This window comes from Phaseolus vulgaris, chromosome 1 (genome assembly GCF_000499845.2).
Source record: "Phaseolus vulgaris cultivar G19833 chromosome 1, P. vulgaris v2.0, whole genome shotgun sequence".
Lineage (NCBI taxonomy): Eukaryota > Viridiplantae > Streptophyta > Magnoliopsida > Fabales > Fabaceae > Phaseolus > Phaseolus vulgaris.
The window spans coordinates 37,317,905-37,344,452 of NC_023759.2; the positions used below are offsets into that span (position 1 = coordinate 37,317,905).

At 28.4% G+C, this 26,548-nt stretch overlaps 2 protein-coding genes across 3 annotated transcripts; both read right to left on the bottom strand.

Moving 5' to 3' along the window:
* Positions 1 to 483: 483 nt before the first annotated feature.
* Positions 484 to 2,371, bottom strand: LOC137816167 (zinc finger AN1 and C2H2 domain-containing stress-associated protein 13-like). The gene is made up of 2 exons (XM_068619248.1): positions 2,078 to 2,371; positions 484 to 1,482 (listed from the first exon to the last, which is right to left on the bottom strand). Exons 1-2 carry the CDS (start codon positions 2,174 to 2,176, stop codon positions 721 to 723), a joined length of 861 nt encoding a protein of 286 aa, XP_068475349.1. The 5' UTR covers positions 2,177 to 2,371; the 3' UTR covers positions 484 to 720.
* A 20,162-nt stretch (positions 2,372 to 22,533) lies between these two features.
* On the bottom strand, positions 22,534 to 25,314 carry LOC137814068 (polygalacturonase-like). Of its 2 annotated transcripts, none has more exons than XM_068616608.1 (9): positions 24,961 to 25,314; positions 24,708 to 24,833; positions 24,393 to 24,560; positions 24,244 to 24,264; positions 23,924 to 24,131; positions 23,467 to 23,548; positions 23,254 to 23,362; positions 23,051 to 23,170; positions 22,534 to 22,979 (listed from the first exon to the last, which is right to left on the bottom strand). In XM_068616608.1, the coding sequence occupies exons 1-9, from the start codon at positions 25,228 to 25,230 to the stop codon at positions 22,704 to 22,706; spliced, it is 1,380 nt and encodes a 459-aa protein (XP_068472709.1). In that variant the 5' UTR covers positions 25,231 to 25,314; the 3' UTR covers positions 22,534 to 22,703. The 2 variants fall into 2 exon arrangements, with proteins under 2 accessions (XP_068472709.1, XP_068472710.1); XM_068616609.1 differs by having other exon boundaries at positions 22,534 to 22,970; positions 24,961 to 25,313.
* Between the last annotated feature and the right edge of the window lie 1,234 nt (positions 25,315 to 26,548).

The following is a 26,548-nucleotide window of genomic DNA, read 5'->3' on the forward strand; positions in this document are numbered from 1 at the left end:
TTTTATTTTTTAATTTAAAAATATTATTATAAATAGTGTCAAATGTATATTATTTTCTACTCACAATATCAACCAAACTTTTCTCTTTATTAAAATACCAAACATGAAATGTTTTCATTAAAAAATATTGAGAGAAACTAATATGATGATAACTAATATTTTGATAATTTTATGTTTAAATAAATTCAATAATATTGTGAAGTCTACTCTCATTAGTGAGGAAAAACTTGTGTTATTGTAATTAAGAGTAGTAATAGTTAAAATATCTTTAATTATTTATAAAAAAATAGGATAAGAGACCGAAAGTTGACCATAATAAGGATTTTTCAGATACGGAAATTAGAAAACAAGATTTCATATTCTCTTATGAAAATCAAACTAGTTTTCAGTCAGTAATATATCAGAGTTTTATACATTTAAAAATAATTTGATTTGAATTAAGCTCGCTAATTAATGGAAGGTTGTAAATTCTAGCAGAATAAGTAATCAGGAAACCGCCCGAAATCAAGCCATTGGATTGATTCTAAACATGAAGGAAGAATGTTTGAAGAAATGACAGTGATCTAGTCATTAAATAATGACATAATTACAGGACCATTGGGAACAAATCAGCCTCATCTTCAAATTAGTATTCACATTCTTCTTCTGCTGTAAAACAGGACAAAATGATGATTGAACCACTGGTATAAAAAGAAAATCTATTAAAAAAAATTGAATTTGCTAAGCTCCACAACCACCACCATGATCCCTCTCAACATGCTCCGCAAGGGACACTGGATCTACAAACCCTCTACTACACTTGGGGCATGCATCAATCTTCTTAACCCCTAATTGTTTCCCATTGCTTTCATGAACTTTTTGCACATGATCCACCAAAGAAGTCTTAGAGGAAAACTTTACACCACATTGAGGGCAATGCTCCCCTTGATCATCATTTCTATTTCCACTGCCATTGCTTTGTCCCACACCATCTCTAGCTGACAGCCAAACTTGGTTAAATTTTGACATGCTCGCTTCAGCTGAGGCACGAATATTAGAAGCCACGTGGAGAAAGCTTGAAGTCCAGTTAGATGATGCTGTTGAAGTTAAATTGGGCTTTGTCTCCTCTTGTTTAGTCGTATTAAAAAAACCCATGAATGAAAAACTTGTCTCCAACTTTTTGGGACCGGAACATTTGTGATCAGAACCAAACCGGTGCTTCAAACAATGGTCTTCCAAGCAATCCCTGCATTTGATTGTGTTGGAGAATACCAACACCTCTCTGCATCCAGGGGCAGGGCATTTTCTCTTCTTTGTCACTTTTTCATAATTTGATGGGTCACAATCAATGTTAACATGATGGTCCCAAGTTATGTTGGGATCTTGATCTGGAATGAGGCGAACTCCTTTGGCACAAAGAGGACATATGACAACTGTGACATCTTCTTTGTTGGGCTTTGTGCACTTGTGTTCAATATAACCTCTGTGTTCCAAACAATATATCTGCAAGAAATTGTGTATACATGGTTAACTCAATGGAAGACTTCATCAATTGATAAAAGTTTAATTGCATTTTTTTCAATCTCCTAATCAATGCCTTTACTCAACAACACAGTAATAGGATCAAATAGACACACAAAATAAAGAGAGAAATTCATAAAAATTGAGAAGATGAACAGAGGAAGTCAAAAGTGTAATTAAGCAATTAAGTTAATTGTAAACCAGAAAAATAGAAATCCACAATTCTACCAGTTTCTTTATTTTATTTTATTCATCCAGTCCTGATACAAAACAAAATCAACTTTATCAATGATATAATAAATTTCTATACAGAATCCAGCATTAGAAACACCGTTATTATGTTTCCTTTCTTCATGTGCAAGATTTGAAACTGAAATTATGTTTAAAAAAAAACAAAATTCCACCATCACTGCAACCATTGGTGGCAAATTTGACTTTGAATGTCAATTTAATGACCTTTGACAGGTAAGATCACTAAAATATAAATTAATCAATGCAATCATGTAAATGTATAAATAGGTAGAGTATAAGCATGTGAATTTATAATAGAAAAAACGAAAAGAGAGAATTGATGAACCTGATTACAGCGATCGCATGTGAAGGGCAAGAAATCAAGCTGCCTGCAATCGGAAACAGAACAATGCTTGCCGAGATTTGGGAATTCCGGAGTCCCCATATCGGAATTAAGCTTTACCCAATGCAGAGGAGAGAAAACGAATTCTCTCCCTCTCTCTCTTCCCCTTCAGAAATTAAAAATCAAATATGAATTTTTAGAGAGATTTTTTTTTAACTGCAAGGATATAGCGTGGAAAGAAAGAGATGACAGAAGTAACCAGAAATCCAGGAAAAGGAGGGAATGATTATCTAATCTAACATAATCTAATAATAAAATATAATTAGAAATAATATTAACTATTTTAATTTCTTGATTAACTAAGGTTTGCGCTTTTCACTCGTCACGTCAATGTTAACTAAAAACTTACAAGTCTGAACTTTGAACTAATCTATATTTGTAAATACTTGATTTTTATAATTAAAATTTATATAAACAAATATTTTCTAAAATAATCTTTTATAGGAGTGTTTGATACATTTTGATTTTTTCCTCTCTCTTGAATAAACTTATGTCAATTAATCTAAATACTCAATGGTTAAGCTTTTTTTTCCTAAAGTATGCTTAATTCGTTTAAAAAATAAATTTTCAGAGATTTTTTTATTAAATTTTTATTCGTATTAGGGAAGTGTTATAAACATGTCTTTTAACGTTTTATTTTACCTAAAAGAGATATTTCAAAAGACGATAAAAAAGAAACTACAAGAACTATGTAGCAAAGACACTTATATTAATACTGACATGAACATGGACACGGAGATATGTATAATATCTAAAATGTAGGATACGGGGACACAAATCTATATATTATATAATTATGAATTATATAAATTGACAATAAAGATTTATGTGCACAAATATGTTCCAGATATTTTTTTTAGTATAAAGATATTTTTCACAATTGGTTCAAAAGGATTTGTTTCATATTTTTATAATCATAATAAAAATTTATACAATAAATTTGAGTTTTTAGAAAATTAATGTATTTTTCATTTTTAAAATTATGTTAGAACCGTGCTAGAATTGTCAGAAAACTAACAAATATTGTTTTGAATTGAACACTTCACGAATACGTGTTCTATGAGTGTCGGTATCCGATACGTGTATCCGATACCGACACGCCATGTAAGAGGAGTGTCTGAGCTTCATAGTTGATTAGATATGAGTAAAAAGAGTGGTTGCTGAAAAGTAATTAAATTCCTCCAAGCATAACAAATAAGGCAAAATGAATAATCCTCTCTTTTTTAAATATGCATTTATCATCCTTATGTTTTCAATAAACAATATTACTCCTTTTATATTTTAATAAAGACACATTCACTTCCTTTATTTACTTTAAAATATAATTTTAAAAATTAAAAACAAAGTCTTTTAAATATAAAAATAAATATTTTTTACAAAGAAAAAATGAAAATAAGATTGCCTTATTTTAATAATAAATTTGAATTATTATATATGAAAAATATTATTAAAGTTAAAATAAGATTTTCTTTTAACACGAGCTTTTATAAAAAAATGTAAAAAAAAAGATTGTCTTATAAAATTATAAAAAAAAAAATCATGTTTTTTTATAAATATTATATCAGTATAAATAAATAATTATAAAAATATATTTTTAAATTTATTAAGTTATTCTTATATTTACATATAAGTTTGATACACCTATATAGAAAAATAATAAATTAGAAGTATTATAGTTACCTTTAATAGCACAAGAAACACTAGTGTATAATTTGAAACTAAAGTTCCCAAATTGTTTTGTTTGAGGACCGTCTTTCTTATTAAAGACTTTGTTTCAACAAAGAATCTACCTTAGATGAACTATACCCATATTTAAGAAAATCTTATGAGAACAATTTTCTTATAATTAAATCATTCTATTTTTTTTATATATTTTGTACTTCATTTTTTTATTTAAATTTTTATGACTTTTTATTTTTATTTTAAATAAAATAAGGGATGCTAATGTTATTTTATTAAAAATATAAAAAAGGTATTTATTACAAACATAATATATTATAAAAAATTATTAAATAAAAACAAAATTTAAAGATAAAAAAAATAATTATTATATTGACTAAATTAGATATATTTTAAAAATTAAAAAAATTATTTATATTTAAAGTAGTTTATATTTGTATTTTTATAGACAAAGTGAACCTAGATAGTACCTAAGACTGGTTGTATAATCGATGATGTGTTGGTCGTTCAATCGCTCTCTTGCTCCTCACCCTAAGTCTCCTTTTTTAGTTTGCTGGTACTCGGTCAGGGTTGACCTACAAAAGGTACTCCGACGATCAAGTGAATACTTACGGGATTTTGACCATGATGGGGTTATTTTTTTTGCTTTTTATCAAAATGAGGTCCATTTAAAAAAAATTACAAATTTAGACAAGTCGTGTCAATTTGACACGACTTCATATGCACAAGTTGTCCCAATTAGACACGACTTTTGTCATGTCATACTGAAGTCGTGCCAACTTGGCATGACTTATGTCCTGTCATACTGAAGTCGTGTCAACTTGGCACGACTTATGCCATGTCATACTGAAGTCGTGCAAACTTGGCACGACTTTTGCCACGTCATATATATATATATATATATATATATATATTATTTTTATTGTTTATATATAGTAAGTTATGTTATGTTAAAAACTAATTTGATACATAATTTTTTAAGAGTGTTAGTTTTAAGGAACAAAAAATTGGATAATCATGTATGGATCATGTTTGGATAATCAACTTATTCAAATTTTTAGTCATTAACTCCTTAGGACATTGCCGCCATACATGGTTCCCCACTAGCCAAAAAGTATATTTTGATATTTAATGTCTCATGTATGCAAATTTTTTTGATATTTTGATATTTAATGGCGTCGGACATGATCCATACACGATTATCCAATTTTTTGTTCCTTAAAACTAACCCTCTTAGAAAGTTATGTATCAAATTAATTTTTAAAATTACATAACTTACTACCCAATATATAAACAATAAAATTAAAAAAATAAATAAAAAATATGACGTGGCAGAAGTCGTGCCAAGTTGACACGACTTTAGTATGACATGACAGAAGTCGTGCCAAGTTGACACGACTTCAGTATGACAGGGCAAAAGTCGTGCCAAGTTGGCACAACTTCAGTATGACATGGCAGAGTCGTGTCAAATTGGAACGACTTGTGCATTTGAAGTCGTGTCGAATTGGCACGACTTGTCTAAATTTGTAATTTTTTTTAAACGGACCCCATTTTGGTAAAAATCAACAAAAATAACCCCATCATGATCAAAAAAATCTTAAATGTGTCATCGCCCTACATGGTTCATCCAGTGTTGATCGATACAATATTTTTTAATAAATTATTTTTAAATTAGTATATAATGTAGCTACCAATACTATAGATACCAATAATAATATTTATAGAATCTAAAATAGTATATGATTAGTCAATATAACTAATTATTTTTTATCTTTAAAATAAATTTGTATTTTATAATTTGTTATTGATACAAATATTTATTAAAATAGAATGAAAAAGTGAGTATCATTTTATTAAACGTATAAGCTATGTGTATTTATTTTAAAATTACAGAAAATGATAATATTATTTATGAAGAAAAGTAAGTTTAAATTTCCATTTTCTTATGTTAAGAAAATGTTATTTATAATTATATTGTATAAGTTTGGTTTATATTCATGAAAACCGTATAGTAATTTTTCAGTAAGACCACAGAATCACAGTATAGTAGTTTTTTCAATATGACAACAATATCACGTTGAGACTAATTTAGTATCACTTTTAAGATCAATCCAATATCATAAATTGGTGTTATTATTTATCAAATGACTCCATCATTATGTATTTTTTTATGAATTGAAATAAATATTTATTTATTTTATACTAATTAGCAGGAATACAAGAATTTCTGAATATGTGTATTCACATTTTTTATTATTATTATATATTAGATAACAAATATATATAAATTTATGATACATGTTTTAACATTTAAATAATACTTTTTATTAAATTCTCAATATTTTTTATTATTATATATTAGGTAAGAGATACATATAAATTTATAATAAAAATATATATAAATAGATACGCATTACAAATTAACTAGCTTCTTTTATTTAATCATTAACGAAAACTCTCCTTACTCAAACTCACCATGTGGATTTTCAACCATAATACTATTTTATATTTACTTTTATGTTATTTTTATGATAAACCTAATGAAAAAAGTGGAGTAAAATAAAAATATTATTTTAAAAATAAATTGTATTTTAAAAATAATTGATTATAAATATATAAAGTTCAACATAATTGTTCTGTACAAATAATTATATTAACATATTATATAAATATTAATATTTATAAATATAATTACTAATGAAAGAGATATTCGAAATTATTTATAATATTTAAAGTATATTTTTCCAAATTTTTAATATTTATAAATATAATTATATATAAACATATATATATATATATATTATAAATTATTAATTTTTTAAGTTAAATAAATACGTTATAAGATTTTTTTTATTAAAGTGAATTTAAAATTTTTAAATTATTTATCTTTCTTTTCCACACACGCTTATAATTATATTAATTATAATATTTTATTATTTAAGCATTATAATTTTAAATTAACCTTGAAATATATCATTAAATACAAAACATTTCAATAATGTTAACAAAATAATTTTACTGTAATCTAACTATAAGATCACAATAATAATAAGGTATAATTACCTTTTATGTCTCTACATTTAAAAAAATTAAAAATTATTTTAGTCTTAAATCACAATAATAATAAGGTATAATTTCCATAACCTTTCAACATAATACAAATATAGGAGAAGCTCAAATCTCTTTACATATTTTCTTAATCTTCTATCCAATATAAATCACTTAGCAATCCACCCAATCATTTATAAAAGTTCAACATAGAATTTATTTTCTTATAATTGTGAATCATCCCTTTCAACCGAAATTCAACATTCAACCGAAATTCAACATACCCAAATTCAACGTAGTTTTATAATGATATTGTCCAATGACACCTACTTCAAGGCTAGAAAACATTACTAAGATATAGAGGAATAACTAAGATATGAAAACACTCATAGTTAAATACCCATTGGTTTAAATGAAATTCGAAAATAAACAGATTATGAATAAATGTTTTTTATTACTTTATAAAGGTTTAGATTTTTCTCATAATTTGGACTAAATAAATCTCATAAAAACGGAGTTGGTTCAATTGTGTTTATTCAGATCCTATATTATATAAAATAAATATCTTGTTTATTCCACAAATTACTAAATATTTTTAGATCAATGTAAACAAACTTGTTTTAAAACCTAAAAATTAGAACTTAAACCACAACACTTTAACAAATTTGATTTGAATAACATATTTTTTTTTAATATTAAAGACAGAGCAAGTAATGAAATTATTTAATTCAATGGATAAAACTAAACAACTACTAAAAACAACATAATTTCAAATATTAAAAAAATGACTGTACGAAAATAATATATTTATTAAATATTAAAGATAAAAAATTAAAGTTATCACTTTCAACCTATCAGGCATGGATACGGACACGGACACGGACACGACACGGATACAGACACAAAAATACGATTAAATTAAAAAATATAGGACACGGGACACGATATATATATATATATATATATTAATATACTCCCTCTAATCTGAAAAGGTTAAAAAATACATTTATAAAAAAATCTAACAAAAAGATAAATATATTTAAATTATAATGTTTGAATTTTATATTTGTTCTTCCTCTTTGAAAAATACCGGTTCTAATTCTAGTTCATCAAGAGATAAATTAGCAATCTCAAAAATTTCATTTTCATCCAATGAAAAATCATCTGTAATATCCCACAATTCAGTTTTTTCTTCTTTGAGAAATTTGTTGAGAGAAGACAAATATTACTATGGATAAATACTAGATCCTCTGTCCTCTTAGGTATCATCTTATTTCTTTTTATATATTTACATAATCATACAAATATATATCTAGTCATATTTATATAATCATAAAATTATTTATCATTACGTGGTTATATTTACATAACCATAAATATTTATCATTAAGTGGTTATATTTACATAATTATACAAATATTTATATTTAAGGATTATATTTACATAATCATACGAATATTTATCTGGTTATAGTTACATATTTACATATTTATATAATCATACAAATATTTATCATTAAGTGGTTATATTTTCATAACCATAAATATAAAATATTGTGATTTAAAATATATTATTTCTTTTAATATTTAAAATATTATTACTATTTAAAAATTAATTTAAATTATAAAAAATTATTTTATGTTTGAAATTTAAAAATAAAGTAAAATAAAAATATAATATTTAAATTATAAAAATATACAGAATATTATATAATTATATAATAAATTGTATTTAAATTTAAGTTAAAAAATAATAATATTAAATTTAAAATGGAGAGACACAACACAATTAGTGTTAGAGTGAAAGTAATAATAATTTAATAAATGAATGTATTTCGAAAAGACAAGTCATTGTCATAAAAAAATGCATTTCATAATTTCACACTTCACAATACATACCTATAGTATAGTATGTACTCTTCATTTTAAAAAAATTTCTTAGAAACCCTTCTTCTTCTCGGTTCCTTCTTCATTTTCACTTTCAACTTCTCCATTTTCCTTTTTCCTGCGAGGTCCATTACTTGCGCCGTGTCCGGTCCAGCTCAAGTCATCCGACACTGTGTCATCCGCGCATCTGTCGAGTGTCCATATCCGATACGTGTCCGACTTGCAATCACCGTATCCGAGCTTCATAGCTTTCAACAAAAGAGTGACCATAAATTAAAAAAGAAAAATATCCTATTTGAAGATGGAATAGGATCAACAGAGAGAGAAATTGTGAGGGTTGGGGAGTTGCCTCCTTCAGATGGTGGTGCAAGAGAGATCACCGACAAGTGTGTTAAATTCTGCCATCTGAAAGTTCTTGTTTTGTCTAAACTAAAGTAGTATTAGATTATAGATAGATTAATCAAAATTATCATGTAATGCTTTAACTTTCGAGTGTGCTGGACTTGTCATGAGTTCTGCTTTCAACGTCCACACTGTCAAACTTCATTCTCTAAATTATTATCACTGCAATTAAAAGAATTAATTAGAGAGAAAAGAAAAAAAACAGGGAAACGAAATGCATATTAAGTCGAAAAATTTATTCATGATACTTAGGAGAAAGTAATGTAGTTTCAAATAAGACATCGAAGTCGAGTATGAAATCATGAAGATACTAACATTTTTAAAGTTATAATATTACTACAACATACAACAATAAAAAAAAACATTCAATATTTTATATTTATTAATAATTCTTAATTTAATGAAACGAATAAAATAAAATAAAATAAAATGAAAGAATGATCAATTTGATAAAGAGGAAAAAGAGTGAACTTGTCAAGAAAAGAGTGTGAGCATCACCCTCAAACAATGACTTTAAAGGTCTAGTTGTGAAAGGCATGACAAACAACATGTTACTAAGTTGCGAAGACCCAATATTTCGTAATAGTCGTTTTCCCCACAACACAAGGAACCTCTTTCCCACCTCATGCGAGAAAGATTGCGTAAGAAATCCTATACTCAAAATTCTATTGGGGAATTTGGAGAAAGTTCAATGACACATTTGTGATGAGAATAATAGGTGATCCGTGAATAAGGATGTAATTGGAGTGAAGAAGAATAAGTTCTTTTGCTCTTTGTTCACATCTCCATCCAGATCGAAATGCTATGGACAAAGGTCATAGTCACAGATTGAGTCATCTGCTGGTATTCATTCTTTTTTTTTTTTGCAAAGAAAGAATAAGAAACCAAATGATAAGAAGGGATAACAACTATGATTTTTAAGAGAGCTGAATATATGGGAAAAGACTGCTCCACGTCGTACAAACTGTTCCACGTTTAATAAACTGCTCCACATTTAAAATTTAAAATTAACATCTGCTTTTTACAAAGTGAGAAATAAAAGGGTAAAATTGAGAAACAAATGAGTACACCAAAAGAACAATCAAGAGGAGAATCATTTATGTATAAGTTAAATATCTTTCATTTCTATTCCAAACTCTACCAAGTTCCATAATTATAGTAAATAAATTTTCGAGAACCAATATACTGTTTAAATCAACCATTATTATTAGAAAATATGTTTTTAATGATAATTTAAGCATATTTTGATAACGGTTTTAGAATTATTGCTGTATGTACATTTATAACAATAATTCTTATTAAACATCATTTTCATAAGTTGTATATATGATGATGATTTTTCACAAAACCATTATCGCAAGTGATACTATGTTAATAAATTGTTAATTACTATACTAATTCAACAACGAGTTTGTTCAAAATCAACTTTGTAGGTAAACATATTGTCAAAATTATGATTATATCCATTGTTTTTTTTATCAACAAAGAATAAATAAAACAAAAGGAGGTACTTCAGGGGTGCCCAACCCTTATTAAAAAAAAACAAAACAAGTATCCTTGCACCCAACCAGGTAAGGATCCACCAGACCTTACACGACATTACCCAAAATCACATATCAGAACAAGATACAGAAGAATCCCCAATTATATCAACCCACTAGTGAAACACACCCTCAGAACAGACACAAAATTCAACAACTAAATAAGGTTTTTACCAACAGTTTGACCTATGCCATAACTAATTGCCAAAGACAATAACCGATCCTGCGAGAAGAGAACATAACTAGAAAAATGTCTTACCGAACATTCAAAAAATAAATGTCTTACCGACTCTTCTTCCACACCACACAAGGGACATCGAACAAACACCAAAGGTATACCACGTCTCAAGAGACTGTCCTTAGTTGCAATCGCATTTCATAACACCCTCCAAGCCGTAAATTGCGTTGAAGGTAAAGTCTTTAATGTCCAGAGTTCCGCGAAAGGTTCCTCAACAACTACAAACTCCTCCCCCGTGAGAATATTATAGGTTTCCTTCATGGAGGAGTCTGTAGAATCAACATCCCTCCAGAGCCATTTATCGGTCTTATTTTCACCCTCTCTTGTTATCCGACACCTGCAAAGAAAGATCAACCATACTAGATTCCCACACAAAGAGATTCCTTCTCCACCTCAGTTTCCACGACCAACTATTATTGTTCCAAACCCCAACTTGTGAAAGAGTGCGACCAGTATCTAAAGATATTGAAAAAAGCCTAGGGAATTTATGCAATAAAGGCACATTGTCCACCCACTTATCTTCCCATAACCTAATTTCTTTTCCATCCCCTACTTCCCACCAACCTTTGTCTTCAAAGTCATTACCCCATTCCTCTAAATTTCAAACCTTCCCAATGTCCCTCCACCAAAGCAATTCCTTACAATTCTGACCTTGAGACCTTAACCCCCTCCACCCACCATACTTAGAGTCTAGAATATCCTTCCATAAACTGTTTTTTTTCAGACTTAAGTCTCCAAATCCATTTTTCTAGGAGAGCCAAGTTAAATTTTCTTAAATCAATAACCCCTAATCCACCTTTGTCATTCGACTCACAAACCTTATCCCACGCCACCCAAGCAATTTTCCTGTTCTCTAAGCCCCAATCCCAAAAAAATTTTTTTTGTAGCCTTTTCACTTCCTTCACCACAGTTGTCGGCATACAAAATAAGGAGACGTAGAAAAGCGGTATGGATGTAAGAACCGATTTGAAAAGGTATAACCTGTCCGCCAAAGAGAGGGATTTCCCTTTCCAAGAGCTCAACCTACTCCATATCTTATTGAGCATCCATTCCCAAAAAACACAAATTCTCGCCTACCGTCACCCCCAAGTAACTAAAAGGTGTCTTCATAATATATATCCATTGTAGTATCCTATTTTCTTAGTTTTTTTTCTTACTCTTTACCTCAATAAAAAAACAAACTTGTGTGTATCAATTTTTTTTTGCATAACTAACTAAAATCAACAATATAACATGGAAACATAAATCAACATATAATATAATGTCATAAATTTTAAAACATAAAAAGCCATATATTAAAAGTAAAATTAGAAACAACAGTAAAAAAAACTATTTTAATATCATCTAGTCTAATGTATAGTAGAAATTTATAAATATTGGTTTTTTGTGTTGATATATGATAATTAATGTATTTAGATTCAAATAGCAGGACATCCATGAAATATTGCAACATATAATAACTTATTAGTCCATAAAGTAAACATAATTTGTTTAATAATGAATTAATTAAGCATAATTACCTTATCCTAACATCTTTCAATACTGACTTATACAATAGTTGTCCCACTCACACCCTCCATTTTGTTTATTACATAACAATTCAACAATTCAATACCACCTACTTAACACATTTAATTGACAAATATCAGCAAATCAATAATCTTAAAGCACAACCATGTTAGCTTTTAGGATTTTGCACTTGATATGCCATTCAAAATGTTATTTCCAGAGTAGACACTAATAACGAAAAAAACATTGGTTGGTATACATTTAATTACTTTAAGTATATAAATTAATGTTAATTATCAATATACTATTTATCTTATATATGTAGGTAATTTCTTATGCAATGAGAAAAATCATGCAATAATGTGATTAGTCAGGAATATCACAAGTAGTTGCTGATGATGCCTGCATTGAAAATAAATATTAGTACAATAATACATTATTACTTAAAAAATTCACCTATTTTGAAATATATGATGCAAAGTATATCTTATTCCCCACTATAACCCAACTGTTGATGATATATGTCTGAATTTTACTTTTATGTTTCTCAATGAATTAATGAGTTAGGGATCCATGAATCCATACACATGATGTTTCCCCTCATTAATACATAATCATTTATAGCATAGTCAATGTATTAGTTTTAAAATCTAAAATTAAATATAATGTTTAGGAGACTTACATTATTTGTAATTGAATGATTGATATGTTTGCTCTTGGTAGTTTTTCTTAACCTCTAACATATCTAACATATGTATATATTATGGGATGTCATTATTCCTGAAAATTACAGTAGGGTCTCATGGAACATTCATTGGGTTTGTACCCATAACCATAACATTCTTTAACAATGTGACCATAGGATTATTCATATATACAAGTTGTTTCTTTCTTTGAGGACTATATATTCGATGATGTTACTACAAAATAAACAAAAATTTCATTTATCGGGAGGCCTTAAAAAACTCTAACAAAGTACCTAAGTCAGGTTATAAAAGTTTGAAATGTTTGTGCCATCGTCTGTTGGCACAAGAATTGTAGCTTCACAATGCGAACTTTCTCCACCATGACTTTGACCACATTAAGAGGAGAGTCACATTATGCAATATAGTGACCTCTTTGAAGACGAAAATATGATCTTAACAAAATCATGTAGTAGAGAATAAAATCAAAAGATTTACAAAGAGACTGAAGGGAAGAGTGAGGGAAAAATAACAACAAAAATATATAATGTGATCTTCCTGAACATATTGATAGTTGTAGTGTTATAAGAACTTTTAGTTTTCCAAGTTGAGTGCGAGACCATTATAATCCTTCACTTTGTGAAGTTATATTCGTATGAACTTTTTTTAAAAGTGTTCATTGACTAGTGAAAATTCTTCTGTAGTTGCTTAAAGGACTGGATGGAGCCCAAGGTTTGATGAATCAGGATAAGCCCTTGTGTTGATATCTCGATTACTCTTGTTGTTGCTTATTTTTTAATTCATACTCATATATGATTTGTTAGAAGATCCTACGAGAACGTCTCTTCTAGACGATTTATTGGACAACCCGCTAGGTAGTCTTTTCAACAATACTATTTCATTTGTTGAAAAAAATTAAAGCTTCATTCAACCCCACTTTTAGAGCCAACTGTACCTACAACAAGTTTATGAATTAAATAATTATTTTAAAATTTATAATTTAAAGTTTATATATATATATATATATATATATATTGAAATTTTGGTGACATAACATAAAATGTGAACTTGGGGAGACTAGATATTCTTGAACCTAATACTAATGTGTTAAAAGAATTTACTAATACAACAAATAAAATATCAAAATATAATTCAAAATCGCTAATATAATTAAAAATAACCCCCAATGCAAAATAATCTTTAAAAAAAATAAAAATAAAAAATAAGAAATAAACCAAATTAGATTTTGAAGTGAAAAAAGGAAGAGTGCACCACAATAGCAGTGAGATCGATGAAACTATGAGTAGGACATACTGATAACAATGTTAAGCGAGAAGCTAGATCAAGAAACAACCATCCTTTATAAAAACCCTGCCTAAACCTTAGTATAAACTAGGATATGATAACGGTTGCTTTAGTTCAAAAAATTTCAAAAATACCACTAAATAAGCTTCATGAATGATTTTAGAGGTAATCGTAGTCATATGGGTCATAAATGCACATACAAATATCTACCATATCCCTTGCAAAAACGTAACTGAATTTACCCAAAAACAGAAATGGAAAATGAGATTTTTTTGGAAGAAAAATTTGTGGTTCCTCATCTTGATACTAGGAGTAATATATCTGATTCAAGCAAATTACGATGGTCCATGGTCTAAGCTCCAGAGGTGGCAGATGTGTCTGATGAGAGTCTTCAATGCTCAGGTGAGGTGATCGTACTCATTAAAGTTTCTACAACTTGACAAACCACCCAATTTGAGGTACAGAGGGGAATGCAGAGCTCATAACTCTCAAATTGCTTAAGACATATAAGAGACAAGGTAAGTAGTCAGCAAAACCCTAGGGAAAATTTCAAGACCAAAAACAAACAAAATCACCAGGTTCTTTGGGTGGTCACAGACTAACAGATTCAACATTAACATGTGACATCACAAAGGACAAACTAGGGAAGAGAAATCAAATAATTTGAGGGTGAGGTTGCAAATTGCAACGCAATCCATTGAATCCAATACCCCTCTCTGACAACCTACAAGTCCCCTTTCAAACCATATATTATTAATGAGTTAATGTGGAGTCAGAAGCTTTTGGCCTTCATCTATGTTTTGCACCTCAAAAGTCACACCTTCTTTTATTTTACAAGGAAATCAGTCAAATAAAGCAGACCAACAAAAAAGAAATGCAACATAATAACATGAAAGGACCAAAGACAAAAATAACTTGTATTCATAACCATTGGAATCCTATATTATAGCTACAACATTTTCTCACTTATCAGTTGTAGTTAATGATACCCCACTCACTTTGACACTATTACTCTGCACTCTATGCTTAATATTCAGAAACCAGAATCCAACTTTGTGCTGTCTCATTTCCCCATTTTTCTTATATTTCTTAACTTGCAATAAATATATGCCATTATAGGCTCACCCTTTTCAACTAGGCCAATCGAGAGTTCATTTATATTCAGGGTTGTGTTGGAGTTGAGTTGAGCAGAATCATTTTGTTCAGGATGGGGAGTGAAATGCAGCCCTTTGTTGAGACACCACCCAAAGTGGTGGAACCAAACCGTTATTCTCATAGGTCAATTGAAACACTGGTGGTGGTCATAGCAGTGATCACAATAGTGGGTGTCATTGCAGGAATGATTGCTAGACTGTGTGGTGGAAGGCACTTAGGGGGCAATGGGGAGAACGACATAGAAGGTTGGGTTGAAAAGAAGTGTAGAAGTTGCATTGATGGAGGGCTCCCACCTCCACCAGAAGAACCAAAGCCAGCACCAGCAGGGGATGCAAGTAAATGAATCAGAAAGGCTCTTATCAGATGCATTCTATTCTAACACAAACATTGTAGGTCAGTATAGAAGCTGATAAATGCTTTGCTTTGGCTAGCCAAGTGATACAAATGTTGGGGAAAAGTTACATAGCTTTAACTGATGTATAGAGTAGCATTGTGTCAGTTGCAGACCTTATATTCATGTTAGATTCACCTAGTTGTTCTATTGGGCTTTCTGTTTTGGTTTTATTTTGTTGCTCATTCATTTCTTCTTCTTTAAACACCATTGTTCCAGTAAAAGATCATATTTCAGTTTCTTCAAAAAAAACATGTTCCAATATTTGCAGAGATGTCTCATGCTAGTGATACTTGAAGAGGAAAATAAAGTAGCGCATATTTTAAGTTTTTAATCAACCAAATTAAATCTGAAAATTGGTCTTTGTGAAATTCGGTTGTTCAGTCCATTCAAGTCCCTTTTGAAAGTTGGTTGAAGTGATTGTTCTAAAGAAGGACACTACTGTTTTTCAGCATTACAAGAGATTTATTTTTCAAATATGACACCATTGTTTATCAGAAAGTTAGTGGAGACAGTTATGATGACAAGGTTTAATTTGTCTCAGAAATCTTCAGGTGATTACTACTTTGGCCCCTTAGACTTTACTTTTGGCATAGAATACGAAATGTGTGTTTAAAGATGCCACCAGCATCATGGCAAGAAGTTGCTATTCAATAGTACAAAGCAAAAGTTGTTCATGCCGTTGCACCATGCCATTAAAAAGCCAAACAGAGTTTCCAACCTTTCTTTCATTCCCCCATTTGAATCTTACCGTTGCTACACCAACTAATTAAAAGGGACAGTTTTGTAATTTATTCTGAGAACTAAACTTTTCTATGTAACTCATCTTAACTTCTTAACTTATTTTGCACAAATACAATTAAACTTTATCTCATTAGATACTAAGTTAGATGATTAAAAGGAAGATGCTTTTTTTTTAAGTAAGTTCCACTTTTTCTGCAATGAAGGTTGTGTTTGGATTGATGAGAGGATTTGAAATACTGAATTTGAAGTGATTTAAGAAGAAAGGGTAAAGAAAGTGGAATTGTTTAGATTAAGGTATGTTAGAGTGAATTTTGAGAAAAGTTTATTGACGTTTATGAGTGATAGGATGATTGTAAGAAAATTTTTAATTTTTTTAAAATATGTAAATTGTAAGTTTACAAATTCATTATTATCTTTAAAAATGTTTAAATAATAAAATATAAGATATTTTTGTGTAGATTTTAGTTAATTAAAATATTTGATGTAAAAAATATTTATTTTTATTATAGATACATATAATAAAATATTTATAATTTTATATTCATAAATTTATTTTTTTAAATTGAAAATTATGTAAATTTATTTATCTTTTTATTTTTAAGATTTGGTTATCTTTTAAAAATTAAAAAATAAACTGTGAGCAAAGTAAGAAAAATAAATGTCCTTTCTTTTGTGAAATTTCTTTACTTATATGTAAAGAACACATTTCAAGCAATTAGCCCATTTCTCCGTTTGCAAATCTTTGTCAATTTGTAGAAATAAACACAAATATTTTTTCGATCAAGTAAATAGACAGACACAAACAGAAATACTTCACCTTTCACACCTTACATAACCACGAATAAACTTTGAATAATGATTAAATTAGTAACATCATTAATTAAGTTACAAATCAAGCCATCATAATTTATTGGTATTATATCAATTTTTATACCACCATTAAAACAAAATATAACAACAAAATTATGGTGGTATATTTTATCACTATAACAATATAGACTCAATATTAAATTATTAGTATATAACCAGTCTTTGTAATAAATAAAGAGGGGGAAAAAGCAATCACTTTAATCCTTACACCGAAAGAAAAAAAAGTAATCTGGTTTCTGAACTTTACAACGTGTGTTTCTATTTCTTTTATTTTTTTTTAAACTCAAACAAAAAATTATAGCACTCAATTCAAGGCATTGATTAGTTTTTTTTTATCAAATCTTTATTAGAAAAATTTTAGTATGTTCTTTTTGAGTTTAGAATAAGATACTTTGAATTTGAAACTGATCCAAATTTAAGTCCGTTGAGACAATATTATTAGCTTAACCATCACATTTAAGGTATTATTTTGAGAGTGTCATTAAAATTTGAAATTTTGTTAAGGTTTTGTCATTAAAAAAAGACTTGGGTGGGGATCGACGAGGTCCCAAAGCCGAATCTTCGCTCTCTAACAAAATGGAAAAGTGGTTCCAACGATAAACAATCATTCTCTTAGTCATCAATTAAAAAATTTGTTATTATCCGTTGAATAGTCATGCATCACTTAAGAGTTAAAGATAAAAAACAATTTAAATATACTAGAACTCCGAATTCTAAAACGGACAATATATCAACTAAATTTATGTATAATGTTGTTATGTCAATAGTTAAAGTTAAAACACAAACTTATCACAGTTTGTATACAAAATTTTGATAATAGGATGATAAAAAATAAAATAAAAAAATGTGTACGTTATTCCTTCACTACTTTGATTTAAAAAGTTATTTTATATTTTTTAATTATAAAAACGTAACTTTATTTTTTATTTTCAAATACTTGGGTAGAATATTTTTATTCTTCCTATTCTTTATACAAACTATTAGCACTAAGAAACAAAATACAAAGAGTTTTTTTTTTTTTTTTTTTTTTTTTTTATACATTACATGGGTTATTCATAAGAGACAACCATATTTGAGTTTTTGTTTAGGTCAGCAACCATATTTGAGTTATCTATAATTAGTGTGGGTGGTACAATATTCTTTCCAAATACTTAACATAACTGTATATTCAAAAATTCAATTTCTAATTATTGAGTCAATTAAAATAATTCCGTTTTTTTTTTCCACAAATCTCTCCAAAATCATAAAAAAACTATTCTTATTTAAGCCTCTTCAAATTTCTCTCAAAAGGCTACATGAATAAATTTTGTTATCTAAATTTTTTTACGATAAAGGATAACTATAATAGATAAAAATAATCTGTAACGAATGCATAGAGAATAAAGAATAAAAAAAATGAGAAAATAATTGTTTTTTCTGAAATCTGATACTTATAGTAACTAACACCGACAATTTTTTAGTTATTAGAGATGAAGTCATAAAGAATTTGGGTTTGATGGACACGAAATTGCATATGACCCCTACAATAATAAGATGAAGTATTTCGTCCTGCACCCCATAATTTCCTCCTACACTTTCATGTGGTGTGTCAAAGACACAAATATCATTAGTTTTTTTTCATCTCTTTCTATCATCATTGGTCTTTTATCATCTCTATTGTAGTCTCTCCTTTGATAGTGTCTTCTAACACTTTCTCTATTTAAAAGAGATCAACATATCACATTACATTCTTATGGAAGTCTTTTTAATTCTTAACAATCACTTTAAACCGTGCAATCTGAAAATTATTTATGGATTCCATAATTCAAAAGTTTTTTTATATGAAAAAATTGATTATGCAATCTGAAAAACACTCATAAATTACATAATTCAAATGTTTTTTTACTAAAAAACAATTTTTAGAATTTGTAAACTTGTTTCATGCAAAAAAAATAAAATAAAATGACTTCAATAATGTATAATTTGAAAGAAAGTAAAAACATTATATAATCTTAAAGTTTCCTTATGAAAAAAATGACTTTTAAATTATTCAAGAAATAAAAATAACTTTAGGATTACTTAATTTTGAAAAGTTTTTTTTATGTAAAAAATAATTTTGAATGGTGCAATAATCTAATTTTTTTTTAAATAGTAAAATGTAGAAAAACTTTAAACTAGAACAACGATGGATATTTTCAAATTTAGAACACATATGTTGCAAAATTGGGATTTTTTCCTACACCCCCAAACTATAAAAAATATCTATTATTGCTGATTAAAAAAAATCAAAAGCATCTATGAATTTTACAATCTGAAATACAAATTTATATTATGGATTATACAATACAGAATACAAAATTTTCATATTGGAATGTGAAATCTAAAATACAAATTTTGTTATATTTCAAATTGCAAATTTGGAAGACAAGTTTTGTATTTAAGATTTTTTTAATCAGCAAATAAAAATAAATATAAATATAAAAAGAACACAAAGAGGTGTTACAACCCTTATACATGAAGGAATCCGAACAACATTTCTAAGCATCCTACTGTAAAAACAAACCTATCAAACACAAAGCAAAAAAACTCCTAGTGTTTCATGAAATAGCATCATGTAAAACAAAAAACACTAAACGACTCCACATCAAAGAAAAATTGTGCCTCTTAAAGAAGAAAACCAAAGACCAAAACAAGAACAAGAAAAAGAATCTAGACCTGTCGAACCGAGTAAAATGAACAGAAAACTAACCTCTCAAAAGAAAAATTATATTTAAGATTATACAATTTAAAATATAAATGAAAACAAATTTTAATTTATAGATTTTATAACTCAAAAAGTCTCCAAATTTCATATTTCGAAATTAATAAAAATGTTCAATAAAAAATATAAAAAAGTAATTTAGATATTTTTGGAACAAACACACATGAATAAATTCTGTGTAAATGAAATCCCCCAAAAAATCTACATAAAAATCATTCACTACAAGAAAATTATCTAATAGAAATCATCAATTTTTAGATACCAAAATAATTAGTTGTAATAGTAACAAAATTAGAGACCATTTAAAAAAATATTAGTTTCTAAATTAGTTTCTATTATTGTTAAATAGTTTTTAAATTGGTATCTAATTAGCAATCAATGTTTTAACTACCAATTATTTATATTCTAAATTTGGTAGCAAAAACCTCGGTTGCTAATTAGATAAAAAAAAATTATTTAATCCATAAAATGGTCTCTAATTTAGTCACTATAGCAACTAATTATTTTTTTTCTCTAAAATTGGTTTCTATTTCATAATTTTGTTGTAGTGATTTATTAAATATTTTAATTTAAAATAATATATATACATACTGTTAGGCTAACTCGTTGGAATCTAAATTCGAAATTGAAATGCTTAGATCGATATAATGTGACCATTCTAGAGGAATTTTGTTAGTCTCATAAAAAAAGTTCTAAAATTGACTGATTTTTTTACATTTTAATAAAATATATTGTTTTGTCTAAATTATACTCAAATTAATTACTCTCTCAGTTTCCATAAAAAATTAGTAAGATAATTTATTTTTTTATTAGTAAAAAATAATTGAATTAAGAAAGACTTCAAATATGTTTCAATCTTTTATAACAAAAATAAAAAAACATGAGGTTATTAAAAATAAAATGTCATTTATTTTTGTTTATAAAAGAACTTTAAACTGTATAGGACTGACGAAGTATTAGTTTAACATTAAAAGCTACGCTATATTGCTTTCATAGAAGAAAATGTTTAATTTTCTAATTTGACAGCCTCTTATCCGTGTTATAGTTTTTTTTCCGAAACTTTCTATTCTCATTTTCTGAACTCTACATTCTACCACTTTTCCCCCTAAATCCATCTCCTTTAGGGTAACATAATTATTATGTGTCACGAGAAATCTACTCACTCTTCTGGTTTTCGAACCCTATTTAGTGTGGTATAATGAAGACAAAAATAAATTCACTAATTCATTGTGTCCAATTTACAGAATTCTATATGTCATAGAGTTTTTACAGTTTTAAAAATGATGTAAAAATAACGTACTAAATAATTTACTAAATATTTTATAATAAATTAAATTAATACTAAAAAATGATTACATCTCGAGGAGAAATGTATACAATAATATAAAAAATAAAAACAAAGATGTTAATTGACGTGGGGATTTGCTAATATTGTAATAAGAATCAGTTTTGTAAAATAAAAAACCGAAAAACAAAGATGAGCATAAACCATAATCTTTCAATGTCTCCGTTGGAGAAAATCTCAAAAGGAGAGTGAAGCTGATAGTGACTCCAAGTTTCAAAAGTAAAAGTTGTCATCCCCACCTCCTTGGATCGTGCCGTACGACTTGGAAGTTGCGCGCCTCCACATTACTGGATTTTTGAAGGTTGAAAAAGTTGTGCAGGTGGAACCTGGAGTAGTGCCACCAATGATTGCTGGAACATGGGTTGTGACCGTTTGAGGCTGTTACATTTTTCCCCTATATTAACAAGGGTTCACCTTATTCAGAAATACATCTCTCATTTCACCTTCTTCATAGCACCACCGTGTATCTTCATATTCCTTTCTCCAATTTTCACCTTTCACTTTCTCTCTCCTCATAACTTTATTATTACAATCTTTCTGGGTTCTATTTGGTATTACTCTTTTAAGAGTAACTTCCTAGTTCTGATTTTCGGAAATTACAGAAAAGTTCATGTTGTATCCTGGGAGACTTGCACAATACATCACGGATAGTCCTTATGGACAATGATTACTTAATTTTGTTTATTTTAACGCCTAATTTACTACACATTATACTCATAATTTGACATGCAGTTTCCAGAATTTTGCATAAACTTGGTAAATGCGTTAGTTTTGTACAAGAGCATAGGTGTAAATCAGTTCGGAAATGGGCAGAGATTGAACAGATACAGACACTCTTACATAATTTTGGAAGCTACGTACGTGATCAAATTAATAATTGAATTTTATTGCATAGACATGTGATATGTCAAATAATAGCAATATCTGCACTTATCACAATCATTGTTCAAAGAATCACATTATTGGCTACAAATCAATTAATTAATCGATGCCACATATATATATGTATATATTGTTCGTGTTGTATATGATTCATATATACCATGAAAAGTATTTCCAAAAGGTGGTAAAAATGTTTTCTGAATTGCAACGAGGCTTAACGTGTCCTAAGTAAGATAATTCAACATTGTTACACCAAGCCTCAGCATCATCTCCGTCTTCGCACTTAAGGTCTATGTTCTGCAATTTTATCTCTTGGCACGGAAACTTCTCACTGCAGTCAAACTTCACAGCTATATCAGAAGAACTTGTACCAGTTATGTTCTGGTACAACACATTCTTGATTTGAATAGCGGATTTCTGCAAAAGCTATATATAATCATTGGTAGTGGTATTTGTTAATTTCGTCCACTAATAGCAAAAGGGTTGTTTATGTTTACCCGTTTTTTGCATGGTTTTTTCTTCTTGTCACAGTAATTCTGATTTATTATTATGGGATTGGTCACATTCTCCATCTCAATGTTCTGAAATTGGATGTCACTAGCACTTCCTGAACCTCCCTACATATAGAGTAGACCCAAAAAAATTTGAATTTCTTCTTTAGCACATATACAAATTCAAAATTAATTTTCAAATTATTTACCTGCCATGTCTTGATTCTAACTCCATTTTTGGTTCCAAAAATCTTGGCTCCATTCACTAATATTCCTGAAACAATTTCCTTGGATTTTCCGGCCCCTAAGCTTCCAATACTGAAACAACAGCATTGCAAGTAAAATTCGCATAAAATAATTAATACAAAATAACATATGGAATGTTTTTAACAGATATTTGTTACTGCTGTGATGTTAATTACCTGATACCATGACCAGGTCCACATGTAATATTTGTAGCTTCTACATTTTTAGATCCATGTACAATAGATATGCAATCATCACCTGAAATCAATATATGATACTTAATAAAACATGAATTTATGAGAAAAAACTTTTGCATCTATTAAGTAGATGCAGGCCTTATTTATACTTATAATATGTATATCTATAGAAAAGATAGATACAAAATTTTACACTCAACATTCAGTGTGAAATGGTCTATTATGGTTAGACATTTAATGTTTTACCACCTTTTGGTTTGAGAATAATAAACATTTGCCATTTTTTTTAGTTAGTAAAATGTTTATTTTACTTCTTACTTTATATATTTTTTAAGAAAAATTATAAAAAATAAGATAACACTTTTTTTATATGAAAGTAAAAATGAAAACAATTTCTCAAATGAAATAGTAGTATCTGGATGTTTTTATGAGATACCAGTTCCTATGACAGAATCTGAGATTTGGATGTTTTGCGTATTTGTGACATGAATCCCATCGGTGTTTGGGCTATCCTCTGGTGCAATCACGTTAAGGCCAGAAACCTTAACATTCTCGGAGTCTTGGAATGAAACGTGCATTTGTTGAGCATTTTCTATGTTCAGGTTCTCAACTATCAAGTCCTCACAATTATCGAAAGTCAGAGCCTAAAAACACAGATAATAAAATCATTGTTATTTTATCTAACAAAGTATATATTTATATGATTCATGTTAATTTCAATCCATTTTCCTTGATCTTTGACAAAGCTACACATACCGTTGGAGCATCCTTGCATGGCTGCAAAAGAAAGCAGAAAAATATATATAAATCAGTCATCATTTGAATATAATATTAACACACGGACGCATATATATAGTATTGTTATATAATAACTGAATAAAATAATATTAAACTTAATATCTTACTCGCTTTTTGTTCCTTTTGCATGAGTTTTTCCACCATATCTTGCCGTTTCCATCGATGGTTCCACCACCATAAACAAACAGTTTCTTAATATTCTCAAACACAAGCCAGTGACTGCTGTCTTCCTTGTAATCTGATGGATCATCTGATGCTTCAAGGGTTCCAGAAATCTGAAAATTTACATCAATAGTTCATGGTTATTCACAGAGGTCACTGATATAGATAGATATTGATTAACTAATCAATTTTTGCATTAAAGATGAAGCATAAAAAAGGAGGAATAATTAATCACTAGCGTAATTTCCAGTGTAAGTAACCTGCACTTCAATGTTAGGTTTGCAAGGGCCAGAGAATCTGATTGGTTTGAGAAGATAATTCTCCTCAGGCACCACAAGAATTGCTTCCCCAGAAGAACATACCACATCCCAAGCCTTCTTGAAAGCCTGAAATATATCCCACATACAGTTAGAAAAATAATAATGTCATTTTTGCAATTATGAAAAACCAAACTAATAGACACAGTGGAAGCTAAAAGAAAAGAAGAAAAACTTAGTTTTGGACATAGTGAACCTCTGAGTCATCAGTATCACCACTCCCCTCAGCTCCATAATCATTGACATTAACCTTTCTAAGGGAGCTACGCTTCTCCAACCTGTTTAAGCTCAAAAGATTTATGCTTTGCTTGTTGAAGTTCTTGAATAATGTCCCACCATTATCAGTGGAAGGTGAATGATGAACATATATACTGGTAAGTGGGTCCTCTTGCAAGGTGGCATGACAAAAAACAAAAGAAATGATGAAAATGGGGAGAGAGAGGAGGAGGTGTTTAAGGAGGGCCATTATTCTTTGTTTTTCCCTTTGTGTATTTTCTCAGAAAATAGATATATTACTCTTTGAAAGGTTTGGGACTGTTGTTTGATGAGAATGGGTTGAGAGACTTGTGTATTTATAGACAAAGAAATTAAAAAAAATATTAAGGAAAAAAATATGTTGATGTTACATAACTCTATGGAAGGATATATACCAGATTCAGAGGGAACCTTGACTTTTGCTCCATACTTCCATCAAAATATTCACGTACGAGTTTCACATTAATATATTATATGTTTTTATGCCCTAAAAATCTAAATATTCTTCAATATAAATCAAAGTGTTGAGCAATTATATATTTCGATTTGTGCTTCGCTACTTAATTTTAGCAGATCTCGAGACAACACTAATTCAAAGTTTATTTTTACTCTTTTTATAATTTCTATCATCACACTAATTAATGGGTATCAGAAAAGCTTGAAAAAAGACTATTTTTTTTCCTGCATTTTCTTCTGTTAATAAGTGGCTATAATAATACCAAGGGAAATATATATATATATATATATATGTATACAACGCCTATAAATTTGTAAAAAAAAATGAAGACATATCTGAAAACTTTATAATCTGATAAGTTCTTTGGATTCTAGCTGAAAATGATTAGATTACTAGAAAAAGTCTTAAATTGAAGTTATACGGAAATAGCTTTTATATTTAAAAAATAGTTATTTTCTCCTGAAATATTAGTTTTTTTTTTAATTTCTACCACAATTTCGTAGTTCTTCCCCTCTATTAAAGGAAATATCTAACACCCTCCTTTAGCTCCTTCAATAGCTTTAGCAGATTTTAACGTCCATATTTTGGAAAATTCATAAGAATTACGAAAACCTAGTAATTCATCATTCATGAGAGGCTTGCCCCATGTTGAAAATAAATGCATGCATATCGCACACCCCACACATTGCGTATTAAAAGAAAACATAATGAGTACTCGCATTGAAATGCTTAAATATTCCAGTATATTTTCTCCTGCTAATCATTTTGGGTTTTAAATTGTTAACATGGTTGCGTGAGCTTCAATCTTTTATGCATTATTATTCTTTTAATTCTGAAGTAGATAACATTTACACCATCGGCATTGGATACAAGTACTTGATCATGACATTAATTAGAGTTAATATTTATTTTTTTAAGTTTAATATGTTTTTAGATATTTTAATAAAAAATTTACTAAATTTTTGTCTACTAAATTTTTTATATATTTTTAATTAAATATTTGTCATTAATTTTTTTCATTAGTGACATGACTATTATCTTATTGAAGTCACTTTCTGATAAAATACAATTA

Excerpts from the sequence above, each read along its gene's own strand:
- LOC137816167 (XM_068619248.1), bottom strand. The coding sequence starts at position 2,176 with ATGGGGACTCCGGAATTCCCAAATCTCGGCAAGCATTGTTCTGTTTCC. Across the intron at positions 1,483-2,077 it reads CATGCGATCGCTGTAATCAG|ATATATTGTTTGGAACACAG; the intron begins GTTCATCAATTC and ends AATTTCTTGCAG.
- LOC137814068 (XM_068616608.1), bottom strand. The coding sequence starts at position 25,230 with ATGGCCCTCCTTAAACACCTCCTCCTCTCTCTCCCCATTTTCATCATT. Across the intron at positions 24,265-24,392 it reads GCAAAAGGAACAAAAAGCGA|CCATGCAAGGATGCTCCAAC; the intron begins GTAAGATATTAA and ends TTTCTTTTGCAG. Across the intron at positions 24,132-24,243 it reads CATGCAAGGATGCTCCAACG|GCTCTGACTTTCGATAATTG; the intron begins GTATGTGTAGCT and ends CTGTGTTTTTAG.